At 44.2% G+C, this 24,627-nt stretch overlaps 1 protein-coding gene across 1 annotated transcript in view; it reads right to left on the bottom strand.

Moving 5' to 3' along the window:
- ACBD3 (acyl-CoA binding domain containing 3) overlaps positions 1-21,985 on the bottom strand; it is a 34,058-nt gene extending 12,073 nt beyond the window's left edge. The window contains exons 1-2 of the mRNA XM_040351346.1: positions 21,724-21,985; positions 3,164-3,305 (exon numbers count right to left, since the gene is read on the bottom strand). Coding sequence (XP_040207280.1) covers positions 3,164-3,305; positions 21,724-21,934 — 353 coding nt within the window. The 5' untranslated portion in view covers positions 21,935-21,985. The remainder of the gene's footprint in view (positions 1-3,163; positions 3,306-21,723) is intronic.
- Between the last annotated feature and the right edge of the window lie 2,642 nt (positions 21,986-24,627).

Raw genomic sequence — 24,627 nt, 5'->3', positions numbered from 1 at the left:
ATGGGCACACATAGGCGGCACTGATGGGCACACATAGGCGGCACTGATGGGCACACATAGGCGGCACTGATGGGCACACATAGGCGGCACTGATGGGCACACATGGGCGGCACTGATGGGCACTCATGGGCGGCACTGATGGGCACTCATGGGCGGCACTGATGGGCACTCATGGGCGGCACTGATGGGCACTCATGGGCGGCACTGATGGGCACTCATGGGCGGCACTGATGGGCACTCATGGGCGGCACTGATGGGCACTGATAGGTGGGCACTGGGCATGGATGGGCACTGTGGGGTGGCACTGATGGACACTGTAGAGTGGCACTGATGGACAATGTGGGGTGGCACTGATGGACACTGGGGCGACACTGATTTACCTATGTTGCCAATCAGTGCCCATTTGTGGGCACTGATTGGCATCTTTTTTTTTTAAATGCTTTTTTTTTTTTTTTTTACAGCCTTTTTTTTTTTTCCCCGCTTTTTTTTTTTTCATCTGCCCTTCCCTGGTGGTCCAGGGTGGGCATCCCTGGTGGTCCATGTGGCGATCCGAGGGGGGGCTGCGCTGATAAACAATCAGCGCGAACCCCCCCTGTCAGCAGAGCCGCTGATCGGCTCTCCTATACTCGCGTCTGTCAGACGCGAGTGAGGAAGAGCCATCAACGGCTCTTCCTGTTTACATCGTGAACAGCCGTGATTCGACACGGCTGATCACGTGGTAAAGAGTCTCCGTGAGAGACTCTTTACCGAGATCGGTGTTGCAGGGTGTCAGACTGACACCCCGCAACAACGATCGCCGCGATGCGCGCCCCCGGGGGCGCGCAGCGGCATAGAATCCTGAGGACGTCATATGACGTCCAGTCAGGATTCTACAACCACTTTGCCGACGTCAATCTGTCATTGGCGGGCGGCAAGTGGTTAATATAATCAAAAGAAGAGACACTCACAGGATAAGTAGGGTTAAAAAGCAATCTATGCATAAAAGATCTTCCACTCTGTAGCGGGTGCAGCCCATTATTTTTTTCCCCCTATTATCTTTTATAATGGACCTTGCTGAAAGAAATATCAAATGTGGCACAAATAATTTGAATAGGGCTGTAGGGAGTACAAATTGATTTGTAAAGGGCTGTAATACCAGCGATCTCTGGCAGTCTCATATAACACATCTTCAATCTAGGACTCCAGAGTCTCCAAAAACTCCTATAGTACGTGTACAGTCATTGACCATCACTTGTAGCATGCCCATAGTCTGACCATCTCCTGAGACTCCCCCCCTGCATCAAGAAGGCTGACCACCACTACTACAAGCATTTAAAATTCCTGCCTGGGAGCAAATATCTAAATTTTCTCACAAATATCTTAATTATCCAGAAAACTAGCTTTGTGAGACAGTTTAGAATGAAATCCCTAATCCTATGACCCTATACTGCTTTTCTTACAAGCTCATTCTCCTTGCAGCCTATTTTTTCTATTTAAAGCAATCATAATCAATGTACCTTAAAGTAGAGTTCTGCCGAAATAAAAAAAAATATTAATGTCAGCAGCTACAAAAAGTGTAGCTGCTGACTTTTAATAAATCAGACTCGCCTGTCCCACGGTCCAGCGATGCGGGCGTATGAAGCCTCGCTCCTCTCCCCCCTCTTCTACATGGTGCCGGCATTATTTCTGTGGGCGCCCGGCCGTGGCTTCACACTGCTCGCTGTGAACGTCAGACAATCTTTTGGGACCTGTGACGTGTCCCAGAAGATTGCAGGGAGGGGGGGGGGAGAAGTGAACTTCCTTTCAGCACCTGAGCCCGGAAGGAAGTGGGAGCTGGATGCCTCTAAAAAGTCTATTCGCTCCCCCCCAACAAAAATGACCGGCCAAATGTGGCATGTCATGGGGTACAATGCAGGACGTTGCTCTGCACTGCGCCTGACTTTTGGCTTAATTTATAAAATGCAAAGTTAGAGGATCCTGTCGTCTTTTTAATTTTGGAATAAAAGTTTTAAATGAACAAAAGCTGATCATTGTAAGCACCCATTAGCGGTAAAGTTGATCTCCAGCTTTAGTTTCAGTTTAAATAGGATTGTTCAGGTTAAGCTGGCTCAAACAAACCATTTCCCTCACGAATGTGTTGTGTTGTATAATCTGCATGTAGCTGAGGCTACATACAATATACTGAACTGTGTTCTAGGTGCGAGCCGAGACCTTCCTGTCTCACACCCAGAACAAAATAGCATTGGTCTATGTGATGCTCAGCCATTCATAGAAAGCTTTGTATTCTATCAATCAATACAAAGCTTCCACCGGAAGCAGATCTTTTAGGCTCCAGTCACACCTAGGCAATTTGAATTGCGTGCGGAATCGCTACGATTCTGCCCACGTTCCAAAATCTCTGAAAAACGGCGGACACATATGCAATGCTATTACTTCATAATGGCATCACAATCAAGGTGCGATTTGGCCACGACCGTGGCACGAGCAATCACAGCAAAAAAGGAGCAGGAGCTTCTTTTGGACGACAGCATGGCATGTTGTGATTTGCCATGACTGCAGCATCATTTATCGTCCGGCAAAATCGCACATCGATTGGAGCGCCATTAAGAAGTAATGGCTTCACAAACTTGTCCTGCGATTTGGAACCGCGGGCAGCTAGCTATTTTATTTTTTTATGATGTACAGTATTTGGCGAACATGACTGTTCTCCCGAATCACATGTGCAGTACGCACCAACATCTGCACATTTGTTTAATAGGAATGGAAATTCAAATTTTTGTCCCATATACATACACACAAGACCACGCCCACTATATCACTGAAAAAAGAATAGAGTGCAGGAAGAACAGTAAATGTATGGAATGTCATCTTGCGGAGACAAAATAAAGTGTTTGTGGTAACATTGCTCCTCCACCGCAGTCCTGGCTATCAGGTGTCTAAAGCATACACCATCACTAAACTGAACCGTCATGCCCCTTTTATTGTCTACGTTCTTATATACCATTCACCCAGCAAAGCCAGGTTGCAAGATCTGGCAGTTTCATGCCAGCGGTTTAGGAGCAACCAAATAAGACAATATTATAAAATACAGTATTTTGCAGGGACCAATCAAACAAGGTTAATAAATACTGAGCAGACAGTATATGGAAGTAACCAGAAAGCCAGACATAAACTACAGACTTGCCTTCTGTCATTGCCGAGGACATCGAAGAATCCAACTTCAGGGCAGGTGTCCGGGTTGTAAGGCCCCAGGAGAACCTGTTTGTGAAGAGCCACCAGCTTCAGCTTCTCTTCGTAGGTTGGGTGGAAAGCCTTCCCATCCTTTTCTGTTAAAAATAAAAATATTGTGGTTATTGTAATACAAATATACAGAAAGCCTATACAGCCTTCCAACCTACAATGAAAGTTATCTGGTGTGGACACAGTCATTTATTCAGGATGAATTTACACAATGAACATACAAAAGTGATAAGCAAAGCACATTGAAGGCTTTTTTTTCTAAAATACAGCTCGCCTATATACAGTCAGGTCCATAAATATTGGGACATCGACACAATTCTAATCTTTTTGGCTCTATATACCACCACAATGGATTTGAAATGAAACAAACGGGATGTGCTTCAACTGCAGACTTTCAGCTTTAATTTGAGGATATTTACATCCAAATCAGGTGAACGGTGTCGGAATTACAACAGTTTGTGTATGTGCCTCCCACTTTTTAAGGGATCAAAAGTAATGGGACAGATTAACAATCATAAATCAAACGTTCACTTTTTAATACTTGGTTGCAAATCCTTTGCAGTCAATTACAGCCTGAAGTGTGGAACGCGATGACATCACCAGACGCTGGGTTTCATCCCTGGTGATGCTCTGCCAGGCCTCTATTGTCTTCAGTTCCTGCTTGTTCTTGGGGCATTTTACCTTCAGTTTTGTCTTCAGCAAGTGAAATGCATGTTCAATCGGATTCAGGTCAGGTGATTGATTTGGCCATTGCATAACATTCCCCTTCTTTCCCTTAAACTCTTTGGTTGCTTTCACAGTATGCTTTCGGGTCATTGTCTATCTGCACTGTGAAGTGCCGTCCAATGAGTTCTGAAGCATTTGGCTGAATATGAGCAGATAATAATATTGCCCGAAACACTTCAGAATTCATCCTGCTGCTTTTGTCAGCAGTCACATCATCAATAAATACAAGAGAACCCGTTCCATTGGCAGCCATACATGCCCACGCCATGACACTACCACCACCATGCTTCACTGATGAGGTGGTATGCTTTGGATCATGAGCAGTTCCTTTCCTTCTCCATTCTCTTCCCATCACTCTGGTACAAGTTGATCTTGGTCTCATCTGTCCATAGGATGTTGTTCCAGAACTGTGAAGGCTTTTTTAGATGTTGTTTGGTAAACTAATCTGGCCTTCCTGTGTTTGAGGCTCACCAATGGTTTACATCTTGTCATTGGGTGTGAGAAATTGGTGTGTATATACACAAGAACAATGAGGCTCCATTCACATGTGTGCGTTTAAAAAAAAAAAAACACGCATTGCACTTGTGATGTCAATACATGGAAAAGGCACCCCAAGTGCAGCAAACGCACCAAAAACTGCGGTAACGCACCATGTTCCATTCAATAAAACAAGTTCTGTAACCTCTCTCTACTGAAAACGGGTCACAGGAGTGCAAAACTAATTGCACCCCTGTGACCCATAAAAGAAGCCCAGCCAGACGAGCTTAGGCTGGACCTCTCCTTTAAGAATATTCACTAAAACTAAATGAAGATTGACAGCAATTATCAAAGCATGTGCACTTGAAAAAAACAGAAATTTGCTTTTCATGATTGGATCATTTAGATCCCTTCCACACGGAGCCGCCAATAGCGCCAGCGGTAAAAAAAACTATTTTTACCCCCGAAGCTATGGGCGTATTTGTAACGCATTTCGGCTGCTAGAAGGGCACATTTAACCCCCGCTAGCGGCCGAGAAAGGGATACCTTTTTTTATCTTAATGCATTTTATACATCAAGATAAAACGCCTTCTGTGTGCAGCAGCCCCCCCAACAATTACCTGAGCCCTCGCTCTAGAGTCCTTAGGCCCTCCGGGACACTCTCTTCTGATTGGCTGAGACACAGCAGCGGCGCCATTGGCTCCTGCTGCTGTCAAAGTCAATTAGCGAATCAGCACAGAGGGGGCGGGGCCAAACCACAGGTCCCTGTCTGAATGGACACAGAGCCGTGGCTCAAGTGCCCCCATAGTAAGCTGCTTACTGTGGGGGCAGTCAACAGGAGGGAGGGGCCAGAAGCGCTGGCGGGGACCCCCAAAAAGAAGAGGATCTGGGCCGCTCTGTGTAAAACCACTACACAGAGCAGGCAAGTATTAAAAAAAAAATAATAATAATCCTTTAAAAATAAACACACAACAAGACTAGTATCACTTTAAGGACTCTTTCACATGCATTGAAAATAGGCGGTTGGGTCGCATTTTTAACGCTTCCTGGATGCTCATCAATGTCACACAGAATTGTTACAATAGGGAGGTGATCACACTGCAGCAATAGCACTGCTGCAAAAACAACTTTGTAACTGTCTCCAATCACTCCAAACAGCACAACTGCACCCTTTAAACTCACTGCCAACGCGTCTATGGCATTTACAGTGCAGTTGCAAATCACCAAAAAGTGATCATTTCTAATTTTAGCCTTGCAAAAAACAAAACACACGGGGCATTGAGAAGTGTTGTCTGACGCAACAGAAACGCCTGTAACACACATCTCAAATGCTCATTAATGCTATAGGTGCATTGATGTGCTTTTAGGCAGCTTTAACATTTAACACAAGTGTAAAAGAGCCCCAACTCTTTCAGTAAATCAGCTTTAATTTATTATAACTACAGCACTTTACAGGGAAAAAAAAAAAAAACACAGACATTAAAGTAATACTTGCAACTTACAGCTCTTTATCACAGAGAAAGGGGGGATCACACAATATTTCCTGAAGTACCAGGCTGTAAGGAAGCGTAATCTTCATCAACTGGAGAACGCGCACATTATTGCTTATATCATAGATGCCAAGATTATACACTGCATTGCACATGAGCAGTTGTCACTGTCACCAAACACGTTCCCAGAATAGGGGCCACTGAAGCTTCATTCACTCTCGTCTCTTTAGAAGCTGCAGTATGATAACGAAACTGAAAAAACTAATGGCAGGTAAAGTTTTATGGCAAAAGAGACTCTGCACATAAAACCCCTTTGCCCTTCCTTTTTTTCTCTTCCGTTTATTATGCGCTGACAACAGCGCATAATAAACAGAAAAAAAAAGGAAGGACAAGGAGGTTTTATGTGCAGAGTCTCTTTTGCCATAAAACTTTACCTGCCATTAGTTTTTTCAATTTCAGTTTCGTTATCATACTGCAGCTTCTAAAGAGACGAGAGCTGAATGAAGCTTCAGTGGCCCCTATTCTGGGAACGTGTTTACCAAGGAGCTTTATACTCCTCTAGTCACAGCGATCCACGTTCACAGCTGCTTATGTCACCTCATGGTGTGAGCCAAGGAAGATGTCATAATTATCAGGCAACTCCCTCCAGCAAAATTTTGTGGCAAATAAAAAATGACAACTTCTCCTATGTAAGAAACAGATGGATGAAAAGTAGAAAGAAAAAGCCTAGGTTCACATTGCAGTGATTTGTCATGCGATTTGAAAGATCAAATCGCATGTCAAGTCGCAGCCTATTATAGGCAATGGCACTGTTCCAATCGGCGCAACACCGATTTGCAAAAGTAGTTCCTGCACTACTTTTGCAGATTTTAGGTGCGACTTCAATAGACATCTGTGTATGAAGCCACACAGATATCTATCAAGTAGCACCTGAAATCGCGCTGAGCTTGTTACTTTAAATCACGCTCCTTCAAGTGAAGTACTGTAGTCCGATTTCAAAGTAGCATCAATGTGAACCACGGCTGAAAGTGGAGGTAAACCCTCCATACACCCAGGGAAGTGAAAAGCTCAGATGATACAGATGAACCAAATCTCCCTACATAGATTTTACATACATCTGTGCGGTCTTCACATTTATATACTGTTTAGAAAGTTCAGATCCTATTAGGAGACTTTCTCTTCCTGTTTAACACAGAGTGTGATGTCTGAGTATACAGCCAAGATAGCTAAAATTGCTGATTGGAGGAAAGGCACACACCCCTTCTCATCATATGCCAGTGTTTCTCAATTCCAGTCCTCAGGCCCCCCCAACAGGTCAGGTTTTCAGGATTTCCATTATTTTGCACAGGTGATTTGATCAGTTTCACTGCCTTAGTAATCACCACAGCCTTTTCATCTGAGGGAAATCCTGAAAACCTGACCTGTTGGGGGGGCCTGAGGACTGGAATTGAGAAACACTGTCATATGCAGAGACTCTCAGAGCTGTTTTGCAATAGGGCCTGCTCCCTATTAATCTAATTTAGCAACCTCCCTTGACAGAAATTTCAGGCTGCTTTTATCTAAAATGTCAGAAATTATCAGGCTGATAACAGAGGAACAATTCAGGAGAAGTAGCTCTTTTGAAGAGAGATAAAACACTGCAGATATATGTGCCCAGCTCAAATTTCATGAATTGGATTTACATGCACTTTAAAGTGGTTGTCTCCCCCTGGCTCGTCGCTTCAGTGCGCATGTGCTGATCATTTTGGCACATGCAGACACAGGAGGATATCTCCTAAACCGTGCAGGTTTAGGAGATATGCAGGGTAGCTACAGGTAAGCCTTAATATAGGCTTACATGTAGCATAAAGTGAGTTGTAAGGGTTTACAAACACTTTAAGTGGCCTGGTCAACAAGTGTAATCCTCTGGTGCCAGGCATGCTTTGTGATGTTTCAACACAGTGCAGAAGCAGAGAAACTTGGCTTAGCAAAGGCAATGTAAACACTTACAGGCGGCCTAGACTGGAGGAAAGGCTCAGTTCTAAGTATGTCCCTAGCATACCACAGATTGCAGGAGTGCTAGAGACCGCACAATGTGTACAAAAACACCCAAAACAGACAGTCTTCTAGACCAGGGGTAATATAAACTAAACAGACTCCCCTTCATGTAAATGTTATGCTCTATAAAAAGTAACTTTTACAAGCAGATGCATTATAGAACTGATAATAGGAGTCAGTGAAAAAAGATAGGCCATATTCAAAATAGGTGGCTGGGCTACAGCATTTAGATGCAGTCAAAGTTTGCATCTGTGAAATATCTGCATAAAAGTGGGCGATTTGCTGTATCCAGTTTGTGTGCAAACAGAATCGCTGTCCCTGGATGCAAAGTGTCTGCATACAGAGCTTGTCAGAGTGCCTAATCATATGCAACCTCTCGGATGACATGATTGTTGATTGCATGCAAACAACTTCAGTGCTGGCCATTGACCTGTACCGGGAGCAAATCCGACCTCACTGCTACTGGTCACACACACACACACACACACACACACACACACACAGGGTGCATAGAGGTAATTTTCTCCACCAGAATCGCATGTTTATCTGGTTGATCCCTAATACAGAGAGTGACATTTCTAACTGCCTGTCAGCTCATGACAGTGCCACTCCTGCTGCTATAAAACTATCCCACTATCATGCCTGTTAAATAAGGACATGTGCCACACAGTATGCGTTTTGTAAAAAAAGATGCAGATTTCTATCTTCTTTCAGAGCGTCTTACATGACTCATTGGCTCTCTCCTCCTCGCTGATGTCAGAGGGAGTTCTTGGCCCCTCCCACTGGATAGGTCAGTCCAGGAGAGGAGAGAGCAGAGGAGTCACGCGAGCGCCGGAAGACGCTCTGAAAGAAGGTAGAAATCTGCATTTTTTTTTATAAAACACATACTGTGTGGCACATGTCCTTATTTAAGGGAGGGGATGGCATGATAGTGGGATCGTTTTATATCAGCAGGCTTGGCACTGTCACGAGCTGACAGGCAGTTAGAAATGTCACTCTCTGTATTAGGGATGAACTAGATCAGGGATATTCAATTAGCGGACTACAAGTCCCATCATGCCTCTGGGTGTCATGCTTGTGGCTGTCAGAGTCTTCCTCTGCCTCATAGGACTTGTAGTTCTGCAACAGCTGGAGGTCAGCCCATTGCATATCCCTGAACTAGATGAACATGCGATTCTTGCTGGTAGAGAAATGTACCTCTCTTTGCACCCTCTGTGTGTAGAGCTGAGACCAGTAGCATTGAGGCCGGATTAGCACCCGGTACAGGTCAATGGCCCGCACTGCAGTTGTTTGCATGTATTCAACAATCATGTCATCCGAGTGGCTTTACAACTACTTTAATTCTCCAGAATAACTCCAAATCAGTACTGGATGGAATATTGCTTTGCCATCAAAATCAATCACTTTGATCATCGGAGATCATCTTCTTTGCTCTGCAGTTCCGCTACTTTTGTCTGTCTGTTTGAGCCCTAGGAAATAATTAGTTCTTCCATATATGTGGAGGAGCATATGGACCTTCTCTTTCTCCCAGGATGCAATGTTCAGGTCTTAGTGGCCAATCTCCTGACCTGACGCATAAGGGAGCAGAGAAACTCATTAACCCTTTATAAGCTATGACACGGACATGGGGCAAATATAGGGATTAGACTCAGGGCTCTTGCAGGTGCCCTTTTCTGAGAGCCTTGAATGGACAAAGTGAAAGATTCTCTATAAATGATGCCTGCAGTGTTAAAAATTGGATTTTGCCACTTCTCCACTAATATGTGATGGTCCCTTGTGTTTGTTAATCTGGACTGATTAATTTAGTTCAGTGAAAAGCTAAAGTGGTCTGCAGTATTTCTTACAAAAGGGGTAAAGGAGGCCAAAACCTCAAAGCATTCCATCGCTCCAAATACAAATCAAGCTGGCAAAACTGGCAAAGGATTACAAAAAACAAAAACAAACCTTTAATTCTGCCAGAAGGTGTCTTGGGGTTGTAACTGTATGAACAGATATGGAAACAAAAGCAGAATGTTCAAGATAAATTGCCTCTGGATAGTGGAGCAGGGCAGCCAGCCAGCAGCTGTCACCCTTTTAGAATCAGACTCCATTTACACACACTGGCCTTGGCTGTAGCACATCTAGGTTAATAAGATGTGCGCTGAGCGCCGATACACACACAGCTAAGACCTGCCCATTTATCATGCAGGCTGCTTCAGGGACAACACACAGAAGGCTACTGAAAGACCTGGAACAATACACATGACTCTTCCACTATGAATTGGAGGATGGTTAGAATTATCACCCACATTTAGAGGAAAACATCTCCTGGATAAAACGGTTTGTTTGCCTGGAGGTCATGTCAATCCAATGGCAGGTCAGTGACTTCAAACTACTGATTTCAGAAATTGCCAGGCAACTAGCATTTTAGAAGTCTAGTGATGATGTCTACATATTAGTATTCACACTGTTGTGAATGGGATGCGGATTTCTCTGCATTCAATTCGCATTTAAAGCGGAGGTCTGGCATTAAAAAAAAAAGAAAATGAAAGGGGTTGTATTGGTACATGTTTTTTCACCTTAATGCATCCTATGCATTAAGGTGAAAAAACATCCGACGGTACCGCCCCCCCCCCGAACCCCCGTTTTACTTACCTGACCCCTCGAAAGTCCTGCGCGCGTCCACGTGATCCTCTTCGGTTCCCAGCCTGGCCGTTGATTGGCTAGGCTGGATGGATTGATAGCAGCGCAGCCATTGGCTGGCGCTGCTGTCAATCACAGCGGATGAGGCAGCGCTGATACAGTAGGTGGCTATGCCCGCCTCTGTATCACGGGAGCGCGCTCGCAAAAGCTTTCCACCATGCGAGCTCGCTTGCATGAAGGTGGAAAGCTTTTGCGAGGAGGATCCGAGACAGCCGCCGAGGGACCCCAGAAGACAGGGCTCAGAAAGAAAGAAGACCACAGCGGGCGAGGAAGTGGCAGATTAGGACGATCTGCCTAGTAACAGCCACTTCTGGCAAGTATATAAAAAAAATTAAAATAAAATTCTTTCTAATTTTTTTTGTAGCCTTTTTTTTTTTTTTTAAGGAGATTGTGAGTGGCTCTCTATGGAGCCGATTCACACATCTCCAGAGCGGCTCAGGTGCGAATTTCACAGGTCTGTGCGTCTTTTGGTCCATTTCAGGGCCAAATTCAGCCCAAAATTTGAGCTGAAATCGGACCTGAAACAGTGAATGCAGACACAACGGACCCCTGCTGGGAGCCGGACGGTGCCGCAGTGTGAACCTCAGCCTAAAGTGGAACTGCAACCAGAAATTTACATATGAAATGATTCCGATTTACTCGTTAATACATAAAGCGCCTTTAGCTTACACTTTTGTACTATAACCAAAAAGAAGGTACAGCGCTGATGTGAATGAAACGAATTGTGAGTGAACAATACAATTATGAAAAATAATCAGTGACTGAATAAATAAATTAGATATTGATAAAAATAGTTCATAAAAATATCCAAGAGTGAATGTACTGATCCTTCACCAATCAAGAATTAAGTATAAGTGACAAAAATAGCAAATGTAAATCAGTGAAAAAAAGAGTCCAATGATAAAAAAGGCAAAATTCTTATTTCTTTATCTTCCACCAAGTATGACACCCGTGTGATGGTATTCCAATCTGCTTACCAGATTAACTGACCGTGATTGCGGTCAGATAAAGCCCAGAGATCTTTTAGAATCCTCTCAAGTGGACTAAATGGCAACAGGTTATACAGATCATCTACTGCTCCAAAGCTCCAGAGGGAATAGGGATACGCTCATATATTCAAAAAGAAGAAGAAACGAGAAAAAGCTCCATGGTGAAGTACTGTATATAGGATCATGATTTATCTTTATCTGCTTCCTTGGGTATGGTGACCTTCTTTCAATGGGAGGCGTGTATCCAGGTGTTCTTCCCTGCAACTTTCACCGTTGTAGCTGTTATTAGGAGGACCTGATCTGATGCATGTAGTCAGTTCCGAAACTGACTACATGCATCAGATCAGGTCCTCCTAATAACAGCTACAACGGTGAAAGTTGCAGGGAAGAACACCTGGATACACGCCTCCCATTGAAAGAAGGTCACCATACCCAAGGAAGCAGATAAAGATAAATCATGATCCTATATACAGTACTTCACCATGGAGCTTTTTCTCGTTTCTTCTTCTTTTTGAATATATGAGCGTATCCCTATTCCCTCTGGAGCTTTGGAGCAGTAGATGATCTGTATAACCTGTTGCCATTTAGTCCACTTGAGAGGACTCTAAAAGATCTCTGGGCTTTATCTGACCGCAATCACGGTCAGTTAATCTGGTAAGCAGATTGGAATACCATCACACGGGTGTCATACTTGGTGGAAGATAAAGAAATAAGAATTTTGCCTTTTTTATCATTGGACTCTTTTTTTCACTGATTTACATTTGCTATTTTTGTCACTTATACTTAATTCTTGATTGGTGAAGGATCAGTACATTCACTCTTGGATATTTTTATGAACTATTTTTATCAATATCTAATTTATTTATTCAGTCACTGATTATTTTTCATAATTGTATTGTTCACTCACAATTCGTTTCATTCACATCAGCGCTGTACCTTCTTTTTGGTTGTAATTTTTTTGCTTTGGGTATTTAGAGCAATAGGTACCAGCTGCTTTTGTCACTTATTATTTTCACAATTTTTTCATCACGTATTAGCGCAGTGTTTTCCTTTGGTTTTTTCCTTAGGATTTTTTTACACTTGTGTACTATAAACTAGAGATGCAACAACATTTTGGTGGCTAAAAATGGCGTTATCTGCATTTTGACAATAAGAGAAAAAGGTGCCGATAATGGAGCTGAAAATGCACACGATTTTGCCGTGCTTATAGTCTGGTTTTCATAGGTCATGTGACTCGAAAACCACATCAAAAACATAACACGGGTGCGTTCTTGGTCCGTTTTCAATGCATTTCAACAGGGAGGTGCGTTTGTTGGTGCTTTTTTTTTTTTTTAACTGACCAAAAATGCAGCAAGCAGGATTTTTAACAAAAGCGTTACAGACCAGTGTAAAGACATACAGTGGAACCTCGTTACCGCGTTACCCGTAAACCGAGGTTCCACTGTAGATAGAATTTTAAAAGGGACACGTTTTTCTTTAACTTTTCTTGAGCTAAAAACGTGCCAATAATGGCCGACCATTTCATATTAATTTAAATTTGTGAGATAAATATATATATTATATATATCTTCTATTTTTTTTAAACTGTCTTTTTCTGTTTCGGTCTCAGCCAAGTACATCCTGCATTTTCGGTTCCAAAGTTCCCATTTGGTGCACCCCTACAGAACACTCCCCTAATCTTGTAAAAACCTTGCGTTGCTTGTGTGCGGCTGTCATCCGAAAATCTGATACCGCCCGCAGACTTCTCCCCTCCTATGATTGGCTGTGGAACCCGAGTGAGAAAACCTGTTCAGTGACAGGGAGCTTAGAATCAATGCCTAATGGTAATGGAGCGACAATGTATCCAACCACAAACTCGGGAACTGCGCATAGTAGCATACTACAATACCGTAAAATATTAACTAAAGGTGCAAAAAAAAAAAAAAAGCCACTTCATGGGACCTGCTGAAGGTTTGAAACAGGACTGAGGTCAAGGAATAAATTACTAGGCTGGTTCACAGCACAAAGCAGTGCGGGAAGGATGAATATCGTGCACATTTTCCAAACTGTGCTCAAAATGCACATTGTTACCGATACCCAAAATTGTGACAATAGTGCGTTTGCAGGCACCAAATTGCATAGTACCGCAGGGCCATGTAATTTAGCGTCGTGCATTTTTTAAAAGTATCACACGGTGCAATATTCAGCCCTTTCAAATAAATGGGCTTAAAAGGAAGAAGAGGGAAAAAAAAAAATATCGCACAGGGAGGCTTCTGTGCGATTTAGGTATGAACCAGTCCTTAGTCTCTGGCTCCTAGCTATATATGTCTGCAGTACGGAAGCTGCCACCTTACATCTTAGCCTCTGTTTAAATTTGCAGATTTCATGGTGCTGAAGTGATCAGTTATGACACCAGACATTTGATGGCTTGACAGTTTGGTTGAGATCCAAAGCAACTGTAAAAGTTATCATTCATGGCATACCTTTAATGTAATTGTTTTTGAAAACAGATAAATCAAGGAGTCCATTTCAGCTTTAAAGTATAACAAAAGGCAAAGCTTTTTTGCAGTTTTGTGGAGAGGAATTAGAATGCCTGTCAGTTTTTACTGCCGCCTGTGCCCCTGTTGAGGCCACTTTCGCAAAAAAATATTGCTTGTATAGCGCCTCCCATGCCTCCCCAGTGTGAAAGTCCGAGTGCCTTCACACTGGGGCGGTATGCTTGCAGGACAAAAAATAAAAAATAAAAATAAAGAGCTTCTTTGGGGTGTTGCGGGAGCTGCATATATACCGCGCCACCCTACCCATTGAAATCAACGGGCAGCACTTTTCTGGTGCCTTTAACCCCTTCTTTGAAGTTAAAAGCGCCCCTCTACCGCCCGCACAGCGCCGGTAAAAACACTGCCAAAACGAGCAGCACTTTACTGCGAGCACAGGGTGGTCTTTAGTGTGAAAGTGGCCTAAGGCTACTTTCACACTGGGGTGGGGCATTTTGAAGCACCTGCTAGTGGCTGAAGAAAGGGTTAATAGGGCCCGTGTTGCAGCGCTTCGACAGCGCTGCCCATTCATTTCAATGGGCAGGGCATTCTGGAAGTGGTGTATACACTGCTTCAGCACCGCCCCAAAGATACTGCTTGCAGAACTTTTTTCCCGTCCTGCAAGCCCACCTCCCCACTCAGGCTTTCACACTGGGGTGGCAAGAGAGGCGATTTACAGGCACTATTTTAAGCGCTAAAACGCCGATAAGCGCCCCACTGTAAAAGGGGGGTCTAAGGAGATTCACCCTCTCTATTTGTTCTGTTTACCAATAGCTTTGTAAGTAAAAGAAAATCCCAAATTCGGAGTTGTCCTCTGAAAAGTAATAGATGGGAAATCTTCCAATAGGAACACTACTCCGGGTAACCTGGGGGCCCCCAAGGAATCCCCTTAATTTACAGAGATTTTCACTCACTTCCTGTTTGGCTATGGGGACAGGAAGTGAAGAGAAATCTCTACGACGAACCACAGATTGCAAAAAAATAAATAAATATATATAACAGTGTTATACCCTTTCTTTGCTCAATCCAAAATAGGAAAAAAAATAGTTTTGCCTATAGTTCTACTTTAGTATAAAGAAATCCTTAAACTTCAAATGAGCTGACTGGATTGCCTAGTTTGGTTTCCTCCAAGCCAACTTCAAGACCGAAGTATTAAAAAAAAGAATTACACAAAAGACAGTGAGAGGTCACAAGTGATATCCTATAAATAAAAATCTGTCATATGATAACTGCGGACACACAATCACAAGAATACGTACTGACACGTGGGCGATAAATTCAACTGTCACTAACTACTGATAACTCACAGCAGATAGGTTAACTATAAGGCCTCAAGTACACTTAGAGTTTTTTTCTGCTGCTCCTAGGGGCACTTGGCATCGCGCCCCTCCCCCCCTTTTAAACCCAATGCCTGAAAATCTACGTGTCCGTGAAGACGTTTAGGAGGAGTTAAGATGCCACATTTGGCACCTTTCGGGGAGTGCCAAATGTGACATCAGCCACGGGTATTGACGTCATGGCTCCCTCCTCTTCCCCCTGTCGCCAGGCCAGTAGGAGAGAGGAGCCGAGCCTCGCGCATGCGCAGTAGGGTTCCTGGCGTGAAGCTGAAAGGCTACACTGCTGGGTTCCTTTACCCGTAATGGAGGCGGCATGCACCCGACAGCTGATGGAACTCAGTGCCGACATCGCATCGACTACAGGACAGGTAAGTGTTGTATTATTAAAAGTCAGCAGATGCAGTATGTGCAGCTGCTGGCTTCTAAATTTTGCAGTGATGGGCGGACCTCCGCTTTTAAACCAAACTGGAAAAGTAACAATGTGAACAGAAAGGATTAAAATATTCAGATGCATTTTTTATTCTGCTGTCTGTGTCCCCACTCGGGAAATTCAGCCATTTGGGTCCTGGTTGCCATGGTCACCGCAGCTGAAATGATGGAAAATACCTAATTTTGAGTTTTCACCGAAACAGGAAAAGAGGAAATCTTTCAACAGAGGCAGCCGACAAGAAGGGATTCCCCTCACTGTAGAGCAGGGATATGCAATTAGCGGACCTCCAGCTGTTGCAGAACTACAAGTCCCATGAGGCCTAACAAGACTCTGACAGCCACAACCATGACACCCAAAGGCAGAGGCATGATGGGAATTGTAGTTTTGCAACATCTGGAGGTCCGCTAATTGCATATCCCTGCTGTAGAGAGATCTTCTCCGACCGTCTGTTATGTCTATAGGACTGAAAGGCGAGTTTCCCAACCAATGGGACACAGACAGGGTAAAAATAAACATATATACAGTAAAACCTTGGATTGTGAGTAGGGCTACAACTAACGATTATTTTCATAATCGATTACTTGGCCGATTATTGTTTCGATTAATCGGATAACAGCCTTAAAAAAAAAATGAATTTTTTTGGGGCGGATTACAAAACATAAATTGCCGCAAAAACACATTACATGCTTTTCTGCAGCTTCTCCATTGAAGTATATTGAACCAAAAAAACAAAACAAAATAGCACCGTTTTGCGTTAAAGTCCTTGCCCTTTCCAAATACGCAGCAGCTGAAAAAAAATCATGGATGTGAACGTGTCCCATAGGAAAACATGTAAATGAACTGTAGTGCGTTTCTGCAAAAAGCACCAAAAAACAGAGGTGTGACCGAGGCCTGAGATGTTTAGTAATAATGGGGGTTAAAAAAAATAAAATAAGTACAAAAATAGCAAACAATCGCTACTGTAAGGGGTTCATTTTTTTAAGATGGGACAGTGAAAGTAATATTTTCAGTAGCGATTTGCTTTTTTGTACTATAAAGGCTAATTTTTGTTTTTTTAACCCCATTATGTTACTGGCCGATTAATCGATTATGAAAATTGTAATAGATTAATTTCATAATCGATTAGTTGTTTCGGCCCCAATTGTGAGCATAAATTCATTCCAGAAACATGCTTGTCATCCAAAGCACTTGTATATCAAAGCATTTTTTTCACAGGGTATAAAAGAGAAGAGAGGCACCGCCTAAGTGTAGCAATAAGTTGCTAAATGTTGTACCTTCATTAAATGTAACCATATTGCTACACTTAGAGACTCCTCTCCTTCTTTATACTCAGTTGTGACAGGACGCCACTCTTATATCAAGACATCGTTTGTATATCAAGGCAAAATTTGTTAACACATTTGCTTGTCTTGCAAAACCAAAACGCTCTCAAACCAAGGTTTTAATAATAATAATAATAATATAATATAATATAATATATATATATATATATATATATATATACATATACACACATACATACATACACATATATATATATATATACACATATATACACACACACACACAAAAGCTACATTCATTGCAATGGTAATGACACTAAGTATTGTTGAAAATGTTACTGGTGAGCTGGACAAGGTGTGCTGGAATGAGGAAGGAAGTCTACTGAATAAGTGTGACATCACCAAACTGTGTATATATATATATATATATATATATATATATATATATATATATATATATATATATATATATATATATATATATATATATATATATATATATATATATATATATATATATATATTCATACATACACACACACACACACCTATAGCAAGACTCTGTACAGTCGGTGGCAGTAATAGGTATATCTCGGCTGCCGATTTCTTTGTGGCTTCAATAGTTAAGGTGGAACTCCACCTTTCCTTCAGTCTTGCACAGTTTCACAGGCTCCTCTCCTGTACTGCAAGTCAGATAGAACCCCCCTCATTTCTGGCTGTAGGACGTCCAGCATCATCAATGTCTTTCCTCTCCAGCTTTACTATCCCTGGACTGCCCCTTTCAGTCACTGGATTTCAGTTCTTTCAATAAATCATGAAGGCTCAGCACCACATGGGGGTTTTACCTATCGGGAGGTCTGCATTTAAAAGCAAAATCGAAAGATGAGGTAAGTGAAGGAGGACTGCACTAAGGTAAAGGAAGCTATTTAGGGGAAAAAAATGGTTTTCCTTTACAACCCCTTTAATGACACTTTTTAGAAATGGTAACAAACTGCTATCCAGTCAGACGAGTACAGCAGACAGGTAAGGGAAGGATCTGTTCTCCTATAGCAGACAGGTAAGGGAAGGATCTGTTCTCCTATAGCAGACAGGTAAGGGAAGGATCTGTTCTCCTACAGCAGACAGGTAAGGGAAGGATCTGTTCTCCTACAGCAGACAGGTAAGGGAAGGATCGGCATGTGGAATTATAAACACATCCTGGTCCGACTCCTCTACCCATAACCAATAGTGTTCCTTCCCTGCAGGTACTATGATAATAAAGTACTACCACTGTAACAGTCAATGAAATGCTTCCACGCAGCACAAGTCAGTGTCAATGGGACACTTTATTTACAATGGGGCCATGCAGTAAAGGGGGGGGGGGGGGGTTACTGAGGTTGTTGGGTAGGGTACCATGGGAATAAGATAATCAAAGAATCTTGGGACACCACAAAGCAAATATTAGTCCCTATGGTGCAAGGCCATACCGGAACCCCACAGTACAGTCATATGGGGGCCCATAGTAAAGTCACCAGTATAAATGCCCTGTGATGACAGCAGTAGTGAAGTTGGATACATTTGGATAATATTGGCACCCTTTATATACTGCAGCACAGGGACCCCATTAACAGTCAAACATATTCAGCTTAGTACATACCACAGTACAGGGGCCCCATCTAGTAATGAGAAGAGATGGGGGCCACATAATACTGACAGCTATATAAAGGCCACATAATATAAAAAAAAGGCAATACAGAAATCACATAGTACAGTCAGATGATATGTAGACTCAAAGTGCAATGATATATGGGGGGGCCATGGTGTACATACAGGGGCCCCACAGTACAATGATATATGGGGGGGCCATGGTGTACATACAGGGGCCCCACAGTACAATGATATATGGGGGGGTCATGGTGTACATACAGGGGCCCCACAGTACAATGATATATGGGGGGGCTATGGTGTACATACAGGGGCCCCACAGTACAGTCAGATGATATGTAGACTCACAGTGCAATGATTTACACTGTCACACAATATGGGGTCCCATGGTGCATAGTAGTACAGGGGCCCCACTGTCACACGATATGGGGGTGCATAGTAGTACAGGGGCCCCACTGTCACATGATATGGGGTCCCATGGTGCATAGTAGTACAGGGGCCCCACTGTCACATGATCTGGGGTCCCATGGTGCATAGTAGTACAGCGGCCCCACTGTCACATGATCTGGGGTCCCATGGTGCATAGTAGTAGTACAGGGGCCCCACTGTCACAAGATCTGGGGTCCCATGGTGCATAGTAGTACAGGGGCCCCACTGTCACAGGACATGGGGTCCAGTGGCGTAACCAGAGTTATGGGCGCCCGGGGCAAAAAAAAAAATTCGCCCCCCCCCCCCCTATATAAACATCCACTTTTTTTTATAGTTACTTATTTTTTTCCCTCTTTTTATGTTTTTTTACACTTTATGTCATTGCTATTACATAGGGGGATAAAAATCCCCCTATATAATAGCACAGGTACACTGACAGGTCCTCTTTATGGAGACATTAGGGGTCTCTAGGACCCCTAATGTCACCTGGGGACCCCAAAAGAAGCTGATGAAGCACAGATCTGCTTCTTCTCTCTGGCTATAGCAGCCAGATGACTGACAGGTGAATGCAGATGTAATACACATCACTTCTGCATTCACAGCCTGGAGGGAGATCAGCAAGGAGGAAGATGCTGGTCTCCCTCCCATCTTACCTCCTGACACCCTCCCGAGCCGGTCCCGGGCCGCAGATGGGGCAGCGGATCCCGGGATTGAAGGTGAGGGGTCAGGAGGGGGGGCGGCGGCAGTACTGGAGGGGGGTAGGGGGGCACGCAGCCAGCACATATACACAATTGGCAGGCTATAGAGCCGCCGATCGTGTATATGTGAAAGTTCAACCGGTAATGGTACTGACCCCCAACACCTGCACTGACCAGACACCTACAATGACACTGACCTTGACACTGACCATGATGACACTGACCATGACCATGACACTGACCATGATGACACTGACCATGACCATGACACTGACCATGATGACACTGACCATGACCATGACACTGACCATGATGACACTGACCATGACCATGACACTGACCATGATGACACTGACCATGATGACACTGACCATGACCATGACACTGACCATGACCATGACACTGATCATGACACTGACCATGACCATGACACTGACCATGACCATGACACTGACCATGACCATGACACTGACCATGATGACACTGACCATGATGACACTGACCATGATGACGCTGACCATACTGACACTGACCATGATGACACTGACCATGATGACACTGACCATGACACTGACCATACTGACCATGATGACACTGACCATGACACTGACCATGACCATGACACTGACCATGATGACACTGACCATGATGACACTGACCATACTGACCATGATGACACTGACCATGATGACACTGACCATACTGACACTGACCATGATGACACTGACCATGATGACACTGACCATACTGACACTGACCATGATGACACTGACCATGACACTGACCATGACACTGACCATACTGACCATGATGACACTGACCATGACACTGACCATACTGACCATGATGACACTGACCATGATGACACTGACCATGATGACACTGACCATGACACTGACCATACTGACCATGATGACACTGACCATGACACTGACAATACTGACCATGATGACACTGACCATGATGACACTGACCATGACACTGACCATACTGACCATGATGACACTGACCATGATGACACTGACCATGACAGTAGAAGTCCTGCAATACTCGCAAACCCCCCCCCCTCCCCCAGCTTGGTGAAAATCCATCCTCCTCAGAGTCCTCCTTACCTCTCTGTCTGACAGAATTGCTTCAGACTGAGTCCCGACTCTCTCCCCCGCCGGCCGCCAGCGCCATCCACGCGCAGCCCGCTCCATGCGCTCCCTCCACACAGACAGCGCCGTACCGCAGAGCACCAGAGCGGAGGGGAAGACGGCGGCTCACACTTTCAGCACCTGCCGTCTCCCGCCGCCATGTTCAGAGTTTCCCGGCGCTCTGTGATTGGGCGTATGGCGGTCATGTGCGGAGGCGGGACTTCCAGCCCCACTCCTCACATGACCCCCATATGCCCAATCACAGGGCGCTGGCGGCTGGACATTACACATGGTGGCCGCTGGCCGCTCGGAACATCCGCGTCGCGGTGACACGGGAAATTAAAATTAGGAGGAGGCACGGAAAGTCGCCCCCCTAAATGGTTCGCCCGGTGCAACAGCACCCCCTGCCCCCCCCCCTTCCTACGCCAGTGATGGGGTCCCATAGTGCATAGCAGTACAGGGGTCCAATAACACACTCAGGTTTCATGGGGGCCCTATAATGCAAAGCTGTTGAGGGGCCCTACAGTCCCGTCCAATCATATGTATAATTAGATGGGGGGGGGGGTATTTTAGTAGTAGAGAGGCCCCACATATACACATCAGGGACCCCGCCCCTCTTCAGGTGCCTCTCACCTTTGAAGAATTTCAGTGCCAGGGAGTAGAGCTCCTCCAGGCTGAACCCCCAGCGCTGCTCCATGCTGAGCTGTCCGGCCTCCTCGTCCTCCTCCGCCGCCTCCTCTTCTCCTCCATCCGCCCCCTGTGGCGGCTCTTCCTCCTGGTCAGGGCTCAGTGTCAGCCCGTCTATGGAGACCTCCAGCCTCTCTACACCGCTCACCACCGCCATCCTGTCCCGGCCACGTCCCGACTTCCGGCTCCCAGACACGGGGGCGCGCACGTCACCTCCGCCAGCCAGCCAGTCACCTCACGCCCGAGCGCATGCGCGGACAGACTAGCGTGGAGCGCGCGGATCTTCCTCGCCCCTCTGAGCTGTCGCCGGTGACGGGCGCGCCCCCGCCTCCTGCCACAATGACAGCCAATGGAGGAGTGACAACTGGCCATGGTTGCTGGGGACACGGACAGGCCGAACCCCTGTGTGCCTGGTGCCTGCAGTCCTTTTCCCTGACTTTACTAGGGGAGAGGAGTGCATTGTACAGTTTTTATTTTCCAAAAACCTCCTTGTAAATCTGGGGATTTGTGGCACAATGGTGGAGCACTGGGCATGAATGGCTCCTAAGGGGTATCTTTTCTAGTTGTGTATAAAAAATGGCCACTCCTCATTCTCATTGGTTTATTATTTATAAAAGCGAAAAATAAAGTATATTACAGTGCCTTGAAAAAGTATTCACACCCCTTGAAAATGTCCACATTTTGTCATGTATGTTATTGGGATTTTATGTGATGGACCAACCCAAAGTGGCACATAATTGTGACGTGGAAGGAAAATGATAAATGGCTTTCAAGATTTTTTACAAATGAATATGTGAAAAGTGTGGTGTGCATTTGTATTCAGAACTCCTAAGTCAACCGTTGTCTGCCAAAAATCTACTAGCATGTCATCCAACATTTGTTGGCCGAAAGTTGGACAACAATTGTCAAAAGGAGCGTACTAAGATTTCCCTGTATTTGGCTCCATCCATCTTCCCATCAACTCTGAGCACCTTGCCTGTCCCTGCTAAAATAAAGCATCCCCACAACATGATGCTGCCACCGCCATGTTTCACGGTGGGGATGGTGTGTTCAGGGTGATGAGTAGTGTTAGTTTTCCGCCACATAAAGCATCTTGCTTATTGGCCAAAAAGTTAAATTTTGGTCTCATCTGATCAGAGCACCTTCTTCCACATGCTAATTTAATTAGCGTATATTAATTGGTTTGCGCAAAAGTTATAGCGTCTGAAAACGATGGGAACGATTTTGGGCATTTTTATGGCATTTTTTTAAACTAGTAATGGCGGCGATCTGCGTTTTATAGCGGTACTGCGACAATGCGACGGACAGATCGGAGACTTTTGGCACTTTTTTGGGACCATTGTCATTTATACAGCGATCGGTGCTATAAAAATGCACTGATTACTGTATACATGTGACTGTCAGGGAAGGGGTTAACACTAGAGGGCGATCAAGGTGTTAAATGTGTGTTCCCTCAGCATGTTCTTACTGTGTGGGGATGAGAGTGACTAGGAGAGAAGCCATATCGGTTTTCGTACTTCATAGGAAGAAATGATATGGCTCCTCTCCTCTGACAGCACAGGGATTTGTGTGTTTACACACACAAATCCCTGTGCTGGCGCTCGTGCATGCAATCGTGGCCGGCGGCGATTGTGCCCGCCGGCCACGCGCATTGGGTCCCCCACTGTGCAGCGGGTGCGCGCCCTCTGGTGGCCGAAAATGGGTAGGATGTACCCATACAGGATTTCGCCAGGGAGAGCCATTGTGCCGCAGTATATCTGTGTGACACAGTCAGAAACTGGTTAATGTAATATATTTATTCAAAATGTAAGCAGTGTTCTCTCATTTATGACCATGTATGATCCTACTGCCTGATCTTTGTCATGTATCTCTGCTATCTGTCTTGATTGTTAACCACTTTTTACGAAAATAAAGGACTAAATTACAAAACCACCAGGTGTGTCGGCACTCCACTAGGCAACCTTGTCTAGCTCAGTCCCAGCTTAAAGTAATTGTAAAAGTTTTTTTTTTGTATTATTATTAAAATAAAAACATGTTATACTTACCTGCTCTGTGCAATGGTTATGCACAGAGCAGCCCCGATCTTCCTCTTCTTTATTCCTCCACCGGTGCTCCTGGCTCCTCCCCCCCATGCGGAGTGTCCTCACAGCAAGCCCCTTGCTAGGGCATACCTCCCAACTTTTCGAGATAGAAGCGAGGGACACCTATTAGAAAAAGTATGTAGGCATGGGACACACCCCCCTGCCATGCCCCCTTAAAGGAGAACTATGCAAGAAAAAAGTTTGTTAACCTCCCTGGCGGTATGATTCTTTCAGAAAAAACATGCTGAAAGCGGTACCATTATTTGCAAGGAAATTTGGCGTTTTATATTGTAGGCCTGTAATTTTTAGAAATAACTCACTTAAATCTGACCAAACAAGATTCTAATAGACATCCCGGGTATGACATTTTTTTAAAAACAAAATTATAAATTATAATATAATAAATAATTATAAATAATTATAACAAATAATAATATAATTATAATAAAAATTATTCAATAATGTAATCAAATCAAAATCACTGAAATTTGCTCAGTTGCAGAATTGTCATTGTCATAATTTTTTTTTTTTTATGACGAATTTCCCCACAAATCGCTATCGCACAATTCTGCAAGTGATTATAATTTATTATCGCTGTTTTTTAGCTGATCTAAAACTATTTTTGACATAAAGGGACACTTTTGGTTGCTATGGACAATATACAGTTTGCAGGGAGAAAAACAGGTTTTTATTATATAAAATGACATGCAGGACACTGGGCAGACCACTAGGGACAAGGGGGGTGTGTTTTTTTTACATACAGTACTGT

The sequence above is a fragment of the Rana temporaria genome, chromosome 4, assembly GCF_905171775.1.
Source record: "Rana temporaria chromosome 4, aRanTem1.1, whole genome shotgun sequence".
NCBI lineage: Eukaryota > Metazoa > Chordata > Amphibia > Anura > Ranidae > Rana > Rana temporaria.
Note: the sequence above shows the minus strand (reverse complement) of the source record. Positions and strands in the feature narration are given on the sequence as shown.